Below are 11,850 nucleotides of genomic sequence, written 5' to 3' on the forward strand. Positions count from 1 at the left end.
TGTAAAGACTGTTAATCCTCATGTGGCCACATGGGAGCTATACTGATATAAATAGTGTGATGTTCAAAATCTTAAACTAAATTTGGGAACCCAAATTCAGTATAATGCAAAAACAGAAGCTGTATAATTTGTATCAACCTTGAAAGTCAATATCTGGAATGAACATTTTTATTCTTCAGCACAGTCTGTTAGGTAGTTTCATTGTAATTTATTTAGTCTTCAGGAATAGCTCTCCAGGATTCTGGAAGGACATCCAAAGCTGTTCTTTGGATGGTGGCTGCTTTTTGTTCCATTCTCTGGCAAGATGATTCCACACTTCTTCAGTAACGTCTTGTTTCTTCAAGACACGACTCTTTGAACTCGTCTGCAGTAGATAGTATTTTAAGTATGCCACTGAACAGGCTGAATCGGAGGGCCAGCTCTGTTCTAGGATGCCCTCTAGACCCAGGGGAGGTGGTGAGTGACAGGAGAATGGTGGCTAAGCTGTCATTCCTGTTGGACAACATCTCCCACCCCATGCAGGAGACTCTAACAGCACTGAACAGCTCCTTCAGTGGCAAGCTGCGGCACCCCTCTTTCCTTCCCACTGCTGTCAGACTCCACAACAAAGACTTCGCAGTATTTTATTCTGTTGTATATAGTATCTTGTTCTTATTATCTTATCCTATTCCAGGGTTTTTCTTATTTTTTGGTACTGTAACTGTGCACTGTCCACTTTCTGCTGTGACACAACAAATTTCTGACATGTGGGACTAATAAAGGTTATCTTATCTTATCTTATCTTATCTTATCTTATCTTATCTTATCTTATCTTATCTTATCTTATCTTATCTTATCTTACTTCTTCAGCCTTTCACTTGTCCAGTTTCCTCAAATTTCTTAAGGACACACTCCACACCATGTTAAGATATGCCAGGTTGTCACCTTATACTTCTTTGGGAACCACATTGCTGACTCCCAATAATAGTATTTTATGTTTATCAAACTGTGTTATGTTTGGCATATTTTGTAGATTCAACAAAAGAAACAGGAACTAGTAACAAAGTACCTAAAGACACAATTTAAAATTTAATGCCAAATGAAACACGATTCTTTGCTAACTGGTCTGTTATGTGTAAACACAATAGTGGTTCAAGTGTTTTGGCTACAAATAACAGACAGACCGAACTGAAAATGAACCAGAAAGCAGCAGATCTCCAAAAAAGAGAGAGCTTTGAATCACCTTCAGAAAGCCCAGGAAACTCTTGCTCTAGACTACTTAAAAATTAGCAGAAAGTCTGGCTTCTTGGAAACAAAATATAAAGAAATGAGGGGTGAGTCAAGACTTTTGCATGGACCAAATACCAAATTTACAATTTGGTATTATTAGTCTGTCCTTTCCTGCTCTGTCTTTCTCTCATCCTTCTCTGCATCTTCTATATTATACATTCTATATTATGTATTTACACAATTACAGGTCAGGAGAACCTTTTCACACCCTGCTGCCTAAAATGAAGTTCAATTATATAATCTAGAACAGTATTATATTATGAGATTATTAAGGGATCTTAATAAATTTCAAAGTGATTCAGCTGTGTTCGACCTACTCACAGCTGCGCATAGGAGCGAACAACGGCCTCTTCCGTTTACTTATGATTATGAGCATCAGTGAATAGCTACTGCAGATCATCGCATTTGGTGTGTTTTATAACAAAGCATATTTATATGTCAGTAAAATAACATTTTTCATATATATACATAAGTCGATCTAAATGTATTAATGTACGCCGGTCTATCGAGTTCCGTGGTGAACATGCGTATGTTTCTGCGCAGGTTTGATCCACCTGAACTGAGTGGACGGTGACAAATGCGGAAGTGTCATGGCGTCGTGCTGCAGAATCGTCAACACTGTCATGCAGTGTCCCACACAGCACTGGTAGAAACAGTCTGTAATGACTCTGGGGTTTTGGATTAATATTTCATAAGGACGTCAGAGGGACAATAACGTAAGTAGGCGAGAAAGCACAGCATATGAAAAGTTCGTCCTGAAAGTTAAAACAAAGTCTCCCGTGTCATTGTATTTCACTGGAATGTGGCCACGTGTTGCTGAGGTAGTCTAAAATCATTTCAAAGAATTAAAATGTGTCTGCAGGATCTCTGTTTATAGTGATACAATAACGTGTCAGTAATTTATGTCACAGTGTTATAAGCGCTACTTTAGTAAAAACACAAAAAGTAGAAGCTCAGATTTACATTGTTGTCTGTGTTCAGAACAAAAAGATAATGTATATTACAACGAAATTAATAAGTACATACTACATGAATCAATTATGTCAACAGTATGTTCTGCGGTCTTATAGAGCAGGGTATATATCTATATTCACCCTTTAAAATCTGAAGTCACATTTAAACATATAATACTATATAATATAAACATTTAATCCTTTTTAACATTAAGATTTTAATTTAAAAAAAATAAGAAAATTCTATTTCAGCTTTCATGCTGCATTGGACCAATGGGACAAGCTGTACCATTTAAAAACAAAAATAAATAAATAAACCAGTAGCTAGTTTAATTGAGTTCTTTTTCTAACTTCGCTCGGTGTTTCACTATGGGAATCGCCTCGGCGTGACCAACTACGGAAGCTCCAATGACACCACGTCTGTCTATGACAGACCTGTCGAGCCGTGCTCAGGGCTCCGCCCCCTCGTACTAACACGGCCGACCAGCTCCTCCTAACTCATTCTTGCTTTTTTCCCGTGAGAAACTACTTTGAGCTCCCTCAGCGCATCCAGGCTAACTTGATTAGCTGCTTAACAGTTCTCAGGCGTCCCGTGTAGGAGTACGTCGCCGAACGCAGTTTTTCCGGTTCCAGTTTGGATCGTGCTGAGTAAGTCCTTCGAAAGAAGTGTACTTAGAGTTGCACTGTGGAACAGCAACCGCGTCAGGCGAGCTGTCCCAGCGGTTCCTGGTTTTAGTTAGCGAGGTAGCCGACGTTGTGTGACTCGGGCTAACGCGTTACGGCGAGCTGTTCGTTCAGTGTCCGGCTAGCATTAACTTGTTAGCAGGCCACGAACCACATTAGCGTCTCACTAGCATTAGCTTGTTGGTCGACGTAGGGTTCGGTTAGCATTAAGTTGCTAACGATATTGGCTAGCGGAGTGCAGCCAACGTGTCACGACGAGCTGACTCCCGCCGCGACTAGATCGGATTTAACACCCGCTGCTAGTCCTAGTTACTTACGGGCTAACGTGTCGAGACGAGCCTGGTGTAGCCTAGTCTCACCCCTTTCCGCTAACCATGTCTACGGCTCCTACTCCCGCCAAAAGGTCGGAGCCGAAGGCTAAAGAGGCTGCATCCCGCCCGTGCCCCGCATCATGCGGTGCCACCATCTCGGGCAGGGACCCTCATCCAATGTGCATCGTCTGTATGGGTGCCAAGCATGCTCAGGCTTCACTGGCGGACCCTCAGGGATGCCCACACTGTGCTTTGATGCCAGAGAAAGTCCTGGAAAGGAGGCTGAGAGTAGCAGTAACGAACAGTCAGGACCCCTGCCTGTCGGCTGCTACTGCTACGAGCGATATCCGTCATCCGCGAGCCTCCACAAGCTGGGCGGACATGATGGAAGAAGAGTCCCCGCTCATGCCCCCATCGTTCGAGGACCTCCTCGATCAAAACGTGGGCGAGCCGGGTGGCGAGGACGCGGAGGGCGATGCCGACTCCGACCTCCTCGACCTGGAGGACATGGATGAGGAACAGGAGGATGACTCTACCTTTCCTCCCCAGCAGTCCAGGCCACCGAGTGGGGCTGAAGTTGCACCCCTGGTGGACAGCAATTTGTACGAGGTCTGTAAACGGGCTGCTGCCAAGCTAGGCATCCCATGGCCAGCCGCCCAGGATGCCGAAGGGGCAGAACGTGACTTGTATGACGGCAAGAGGCTCCCACCAGCCTTGCCGCCATCAAAGCAGCTTCTGCCAGCAGTCCCAGCCTGCATGAAAGAAATGAGTCGCTATTGGTCAAGCCCTTTTAAAAGCAAGCTTCCGACCAAGGGCTGCTCTAAGCTTGAGATCCAGGGGATGGGTGAACTGGGGCTGACTGAACCCCCAGCAGTGGAGCCTTCAGTGGCGTATCACCTTCACCCTAACCGCAGGGCAATCTCAGCTTCTTCTAGCATTTCTTTGCCCAACAAGATAGATCGCCTCACGGCATCTATTTATCAAAGGACATACAAATATGCTGCACAGTCAGTGTGCTCGCTTAATGCAGTCACACTGCTATCAGCATATCAGGCAGAAATTCTGGAAGACATGGGCCGTCAGCTTGACTCGGGTTCCCCGAACCCAGCCCTCTGGGATGAAATCTGCGTGGTTAATGATCTCATTCTTCGCTCCTCCAGGGGAGCAGTCCAAGGGTGTGGTCGCGTTATGGGCCTTGCAGTCTCGGGTGAGAGAGCCTTGTGGCTAAACCTGTCAGGCCTGGGTGATGCTCAGAAGGCTGAGGTCATGGATGCAGCCTATGACCCAACCAAGGGTCTCTTTGGCCCAGCCCTGGAGAGAATGAGAGAAACAAGCACCCGCAGAAAGCAGGAGGGTGAAGCATTCAATCTCTGCTTACCCAGAAAACCTAACTCTCAGCCCCAGCAGGTGCCAAGAGCTGGCTTTGCAGCAACAGCAGCAGCTGCGAGAGGGAGACAGAGTGGGGTCAGAATGCAGAGATGAGCAGGAGGCCAGCAGGGTGCCCACCAGGCCAAGGTAGAGAACCGAAGACCTTGGGGCAAGCATTCCTTTGCAGCAGTTGCTGCAAAGAACAAGCCGTCACACCCCGGAGAGGGAAAAAAGAAGCGGTCAGCCTAGCACACCTGCAGCATTCTGTGTCACCCCTCTTTTCTTCCCCAAAGAGAAGGAAGGTGTTAGAAGGGGTAACCAAATCACTCCAAAGTTCAGGGTCTCCGGAAGTTTCCAGTTCACCAGGAGCACCCTCTCAGTCTCCTCCTCCAGTTCAGGGAGGACAGACTTGTGGACAAATGGCGCAGTGTCACCAAACACTTCTAAACACTCTGTCTGTGTCACCAAGCGCTGCCCAGAGTCACCAGACACTTCACTGTGGTTTGGGGGTAACAAAAGAAATAAAACGTGCATTTCTGCAGCCAGGCAGTTTGCCAAGGGCAGAATGTCCCCCCAGTTTCAAAATAAAAACAAAAGAAAATCACTGCAATTATGTGTTCCCAGCTCACGCTCTTCCCGAGGGGGAGAGCCCCAACTCCTTCCGGGAGACAGGGGTGACGTCACGCTACCGCTTCTTCAGAGGCCCACTCGCAGAGCGGCTGGAGCGGTGGCGCGCATGCGCAGTTCATCCCTGGGTCTTGTCAACCATTTCCCATGGTTACAGACTACAGTTTGCGGCAAAACCACCGAGATTCGGCGGAGTGTCAGCTTCTGTGGCCAGTCGCGATTCAGCGAATGTGCTGGAGGAGGAAATATCCTCCCTGTTACACAAACAGGCGATCGGAGCGGTTCCGAGCGAAGAAGCTCAGCAGGGCTTTTACTCCCGCTATTTCCTCATCCCGAAAAAGGATGGAACGTCGCTCCGTCCTATTCTGGATCTGCGTGTGTTAAACAAGCATTTGAGAAAGTACACGTTCAGAATGCTCACACACAAGACGCTTTGTCGCTCAATTCACACAGGCGATTGGTTTGTTACAATCGACCTATCAGACGCATATTTTCACATCGCCATTTATCCTCCACACAGGAAATATCTCAGGTTCGCTTATCAGAGCGTAGCGTACGAGTTTCAAACTATCCCATTCGGGCTATCCTTAGCTCCGAGGGTGTTCAGCAAATGTGTGGAGGCAGCGCTGTCTCCGTTAAGGAACAGCGGCATCAGAATATTTTCTTACATAGACGATTATCTAATATGCTCACGATCGCGCGAGCAGGCGATCAAAGACTCCGAGGTGGTGGTGAATCACCTCACGGAGCTTGGGTTCACTATCAACCTGGAAAAGAGCCACTTGGAACCCGCACAGTTTACAGAGTATCTGGGGCTCAGAATAGACTCCATCTCTTATCGTATCGCACTTTCAGAGCGGAGGATCGCATCCTTCACTCACTGTCTTTCCCGTTTTCAGCTGGGGAAAGTCGTGCGGTTCCGACTCTGTCTTCGCCTCCTCGGCCTCATGGCCTCGGTGATATCGGTGGTACACTTGGGGCTGCTTATGATGAGAGATTTTCAGCGGTGGGTCGCTTCTCTGCAGCTGTGCCCTCGCCGACATCTCAGTCGTGGTGTAAAAATAACGCAGCCGTGTATTGCGGCTCTCCGGCCCTGGAGGAGCCCGACAGCTCTTGTGGCGGGGGTACCGCTCGGGGCAGTATCATCCAGGGTGACGCTGACCACAGATGCATCCCTGTCAGGTTGGGGTGCAACTATGATGGGCAGAGCAGTGAATGGCGTTTGGTCACAGAGACTCACTCTGAATCACATAAATGTGCTGGAGCTCCGCGCGGTGCTCCTAGCCTTACGGCATTTTCTGCCGTATCTCCGGGGTCAACATGTTTTAGTGAAAACAGACAACTCCACTGTAGTTGCTTATATCAACCGCCAGGGCGGCACCCGTTCCCGGCAGCTACACAGGTTAGCCAGGGAAATAATTATGTGGAGCAGCACTCGGCTCCTCTCCCTTCGGGCAACTCACGTGCCAGGAATTCTGAACAGGGGGGCGGACCTCCTGTCCAGAGGAAATCCACTGTTCGGAGAATGGAGGCTTCACCCACAGGTGGTGGAGCAGATTTGGCAGAGATACGGCCGGGCTGCCGTAGATCTCTTCGCCTCGCGAGAAAACACACAGTGCCCCCTGTTTTTCTCCCTGTCAGACGCACACGCGCCACTGGCCGTGGATGCGCTGGCCCATCCTTGGCCAAAAACTCTGCTGTATGCTTTCCCTCCCCTCAGCCTGATCTCCCCAACACTGATCAGAGTGAGGGATCAGGGGCTGTCTCTGATTTTAATAGCTCCACGGTGGCCATCCAAACACTGGATAGCAGAAATCATCCAGCTTCTGGTGGACGAGCCATGGCCACTCCCCATCCGCAGGGACCTTCTGTCTCAGGCGCGGGGGGAGATATACCATCCCCATCCAGACCAGGTTGCTCTCTGGGCCTGGCCCGTGAAAGGTGGAATTTGAAGGCAGCAGGCATGCCTCCGAAGGTTATTGAAACCATTCAGAATGCCAGAGCCTCCTCCACCCGTTCCATTTACAGCAGTAAATGGCGTGTTTTTGAAGAGTGGTGCCATGAAAAGCAGATTATCCCTTTTCAGTGTTCAGTGGTGGAGCTGTTGTGTTTTCTTCAAGACTTGCTGGACAAAAGGAAAGCTTTTTCCACTATAAAGGTCTATTTAGCAGCTATTTCAGCCTGCCACGTGGGGTTTGGTGATAAACCTGCTGGGCAGCACCCCCTTGTAGGTCGCTTCATGAGAGGAGCGCGTCGAACGCTCCCAGTTTCTAGACCACTGGTCCCTTTATGGGATCTGTCAGTCGTTTTAGACGCCCTCTCCCACCACCCCTTTGAGCCTATTGGGGCAGTGGGGTTGAAGTTTCTCTCTCTTAAAACCACTCTGCTGTTGGCTCTAACCACAGCCAAGCGAGTTAGTGAATTACAGGCTCTGTCTATTCACCCCTCTTGTTTCACTATGGGAATCGCCTCGGCGTGACCAACTACGGAAGCTCCAATGACACCACGTCTGTCTATGACAGACCTGTCGAGCCGTGCTCAGGGCTCCGCCCCCTCGTACTAACACGGCCGACCAGCTCCTCCTAACTCATTCCAAGCAGATTTCTTTCCGTGCCTAAGCAAGGAGGGAAGTGTTGGTGAAACACCTCACTCTGTTATCAAAGAACCAGGGATTACGTTAAGTAACCCAACGTTCTACAACATACTTCTAAATTGGAAAAATAAAGCTCCCCCAACTCACTCTGCCTTGTTAAGAGACACAATGTATCATTTACAGTTGGAGAAAATTACATTTTCATTGAGAGATAATGTTAAACAGTTTTTAATGTTAAACATTTCATTTGTTCTACAGACAGGCAACCCAACATTTAGCTTCATCATTATTAGGATTTTTATGCGTGATATCTGTTTGTAGACTTATATAATTGTATGTAATTATACATGTATATTGTATATTGAGGTAGGATCAAATGAGTTTACCTTTAAGTCTGTTTGTACCAACCCTTTCTTTATCTCATTATTGTTTAAAGTGTATTTTGTTGTTATTTTAGTCATGTTCAAAATAAATCAATCATTCAGTGGAGAAAGAAAAAAAAAATATATATGTCTCATTTTCAAGACCTATTCTACTTACCAGTTCCAGTCTTTGTGGAAGTAGAGTTTAAAATGTGCTAAGAGGCATAAGTACCAATGTAAAAATGTTCATACATAAAGTAAATATAGCTAAACAGTTAAGAGTAATCAATAGGCAGTAGCAGTAAGTAGCCTTGCAAGGCCAATTTGGCCATGTCCACATAGTGTGATTGGTAATCTGATCCAGGACTGTAACCATTGGCAATCGGCATGCTGACTGTTGAAATGTATGTTATATATAAATATGAGAATGTTATAAGAAACAATGTTAATATTTGTAATATCCATCCCATGGTCGATCCCCTGCCTTTGCCCCAATTCAGGATGTCGGACGCAGGTTCAGGCGACCCTGCTGGTCGGGTGCCGACTCCTGGAGGGAGCGGTAACAAAGGACTCCTGATGAGCCGTCGCCCGTCAGCTGGCATCTCTCCTGGCCGCCTCCCCACGATGCGATCCAGAGACCTCACATTAGGAGGAGTGAAGAAGGTCTGACATGCCTCTGTTTCACGAACTCACTCGCTTCATTTAACAACAACAACAGAAAAAAAAAAAGCGCAAATGGATACTTTAAATGAATACATTTGTTGTCTCATCTCTTGCATTTATCGTTCTTCTTTTTACTCTTTAGAAAACGTTTACACCCAACATTATTGGCCGAAAAGTTAAAGAAGAGTAAGTTCCCGAAGCGCTAAATAAATAAAGTGCAGACATCCAAAGCCAGCTGTTTCTTTGACTGTTATTTTCTCACACTAGAACAAAAGTTGAAGATGGGCAGAGGAGAGAGAGGAAGGAAACGGATCGAGGTCGGGGTCCCAGAATGAGAGGCAGGGGCCGAGGCCATCAAGAGCTCATCCAGTCGCACTCCATTTTTGAACAGGGGCCCGGAGACATGATGATGAAAAAGAGAGGTGGGAGACCCGGTGCTCCTCACGCATCGTTTACGTGTGTGTCTTACAGAGTCTCTATCGCACCAGCATAATTCTGTGTCACCCACACACACAGGCGGCTATGAAAGCGAGAGAGACGCTCCAAGCATGGGACCCTCGCCCATCATTAATATCAAAAAGGAAAAGCGAGAGACCGAGGAGGAGACCAAAGAGATCCTGCGCAAGCTGGAACGAGACAACGTGAGTCTCTTGGTTTTCACTCGTCTTTGTTTGCGTAACTAAATACGTACAATTTCATTTATATAGCACCTTTAGAATAAGACCTAAGGGACTTGCTTGGGTCATATAGCTGTAAAACATTCACTGATGTAACCTGGTTCTAGTCCATGATGAGCTCTAGTCAGAACGACAATCTTGAAATGGGCTCCGAGTTCAGCGGGGAGCCGGTGCAGCTGGATCAACAACGGTTTAAATGTATTTAGAAGATTTAGTCAGAATCCTCGCTGCAGGTTTTTGAACAACCTGCAGATGTTCCATGGGGTTTTTGCTTAGACAAGTAAAGGATTATATCTTTTTCCCAATGCTTATTGTGTTCTTTTAGTTTGTGGATGATCCCTTCCTGCGGAGTGAGAAGAGGAGCTGCCCTGTCCAGCTCCCCCTCGCTGTGTCAGGATGGGGATTCAAGGATGAATTTAGTGACGCTTCTATTAAAAATGAGAAGAAAGAGGAGGATTGTGAACCAATGGAGCCTGCAGCTGAAGGTAAATGTTTGTACCTGCGTTGGACTCAGAACTTGTTTAATTTCCTTTGCAGCATCATGAAATTAATCGTAACTTTGTCTTCAGTGAAACAAGAGCCAGAGGAAATTGAAATAAAGAAGCCCGAGGCAACTTGCAGGCCTCCTCCTCTCCCCGAGCCCGAAGTACTCCCTGACCTGCTGCACAGATGGAGTCTGAGCAAAGTGGAGGAGCTTTTCTTCATTCAGCTACCAGACTCGCTGCCCGGCCAGCCTCCCACAAAAGAGCACAAGCCGGTGAAAACAGAGGTGCAGTCAGAGGATGGGCAGTCTGTGCTCCTGAAAACAGAATCAGAGGTAAGCATACAGCTGGGGTCCAAGTTTAAGTCCACGATGTCGTCGTGTTCTTCTGAGTAGGTGGTGTTTTTATACCAAACAGGAGGAGAAAGCTGAGGACAACAGCTGCAATCTGAAGGATCTGCGGGAGGGTGTTGTGGGAAAGATGCTGGTACGCAAGTCTGGCCGAGTGCAGCTCATACTGGGGCAGGTGACGCTCGATGTGTCTCTAGGAACATCCTGCTCTTTCCTGCAGGTACAACACAAATTTATTTCTTTGAGGATTTTTTATGTCTTTTTCTGAGTAATGTATTTATTTCCATCTTCCAACATTCTCCTCCGATCTGTTGTATTTGCACGATAAAAACATTTCTGACGCGCTTTTCCTTCCATCCCTTCTATTCACAGGAACTTGTCTCTATCAATACAGAGGGGAAAACGGGTAACTTGACTGTATTAGGGAACGTCAAACACAAAATGGTTTGCTCACCGGACTTTGAAGCTCTGCTGGAGAGCAGTTCTTGATGCTCATCAGAGGAGCAGGCGACTGATCCTCCTCAAGTCCGATGGACACTTGCGGAGAAGTTGACAAAAGGCTAGATACTACAAGGCTGCTGCACCCGTAAGGCTTACAAGTAGAGAGGTAGCTGGCTGAGATTTTGTGTTTACAGAGTGGTTATAAAACACTATCTATAATTAGGAAACAAAAGTTTTATTTTCTCTCATTCATAGAGTTTATTAATTCATGGTTGTAAGCTTGAATGACGTGCCAAGTATCAGTACCATTTTTCCTTCTCTGTATCTGAAATTACTTGAAAAGACTTTACATGGATGTAAATGTGTGAATAAAAAGGGTCTGTTTTTGTTATCAAAGTATTTTCAATTGTTTAAAAGTTGGTTTGTGGAAATTACAAAAATAATTACTTTATTTTTGTAGATAAAAATATATATATATTTAAAAAAAACATAAACAACAAAGGCTTTATTTTTTGTTTTGGGGGAATTTGCTATTACGTGAAGAGTAATATTAGAAAAGGTGTATTAATTCTATCATTCTGATGCAGTACAAATGGCAGGTTTGTACTAATATTTCCTATTTTGTTTAGTTGTGGTCAAAAAAATTTAAATACAGTATGACAGTTTTAAATATAGTGCAGAAATTCTCAACAGGACTGAGCTTGGGGCTTTGGGAAGGCCATTCAAGAAACTTAATGTTAGCCTGCTTTATCTAATCCAAAACCAGGTTTGATGTGTTTTGGGTCATTGTCTTGTTCTTGGTTGGCATCCAGCAGTTTCCCGTTCATGGCAGGCTTGAGCTTTGGTGATTCCTGGGTTGTTCTAACAATTTACTCTCATCTAAGGGTGATAGTTTGACCTCTTTTTAGACCTTAAAAAGTAGTGAGACATCTGAATAACTTTTATTTAAGGACAGCTGGTTAAACTGATGATCTTAGAATTTGCAGTGTTTAGAAATGGCTCAGGGAGGTCTTGACAACTTGTGTAAATCTACAATTCTCCTTTTTTGGTCTTCACTGAGTTCCTTTGTT

The 11,850-nt window shown here is 45.9% G+C and overlaps 3 protein-coding genes across 4 annotated transcripts; all 3 read left to right on the forward strand.

Annotated features, from left to right (window-relative positions):
- The first annotated feature begins 1,853 nt into the window (after positions 1–1,853).
- polr3d (polymerase (RNA) III (DNA directed) polypeptide D) lies at positions 1,854–11,179 on the forward strand. Of its 2 annotated transcripts, none has more exons than XM_086313847.1 (9): positions 1,854–1,985; positions 8,668–8,830; positions 8,973–9,016; positions 9,098–9,252; positions 9,347–9,471; positions 9,833–9,992; positions 10,077–10,324; positions 10,407–10,559; positions 10,712–11,179. In XM_086313847.1, exons 2-9 carry the CDS (start codon positions 8,669–8,671, stop codon positions 10,826–10,828), a joined length of 1,164 nt encoding a protein of 387 aa, XP_086169973.1. In that variant the 5' UTR covers positions 1,854–1,985; position 8,668; the 3' UTR covers positions 10,829–11,179. The 2 variants fall into 2 exon arrangements, with proteins under 2 accessions (XP_086169973.1, XP_086169974.1); XM_086313848.1 differs by lacking the exon at positions 1,854–1,985 and adding an exon at positions 2,718–2,870.
- LOC147317157 (uncharacterized) lies at positions 3,238–4,699 on the forward strand. The gene has a single exon (XM_086313077.1). It carries the CDS (start codon positions 3,281–3,283, stop codon positions 4,697–4,699), a length of 1,419 nt encoding a protein of 472 aa, XP_086169203.1. The 5' UTR covers positions 3,238–3,280.
- Positions 5,626–7,691, forward strand: LOC147317158 (uncharacterized). Its single transcript, XM_086313078.1, has one exon. It carries the CDS (start codon positions 5,823–5,825, stop codon positions 7,689–7,691), a length of 1,869 nt encoding a protein of 622 aa, XP_086169204.1. The 5' UTR covers positions 5,626–5,822.
- Positions 11,180–11,850: the final 671 nt, after the last annotated feature.

This window comes from Aulonocara sp. 'chitande type north' Nkhata Bay, linkage group LG12 (assembly GCF_057382095.1).
Source record: "Aulonocara sp. 'chitande type north' Nkhata Bay isolate Kocher_YH1m ecotype deep benthic linkage group LG12, A_spYH_male_GT1.1, whole genome shotgun sequence".
NCBI lineage: Eukaryota > Metazoa > Chordata > Actinopteri > Cichliformes > Cichlidae > Aulonocara > Aulonocara sp. 'chitande type north' Nkhata Bay.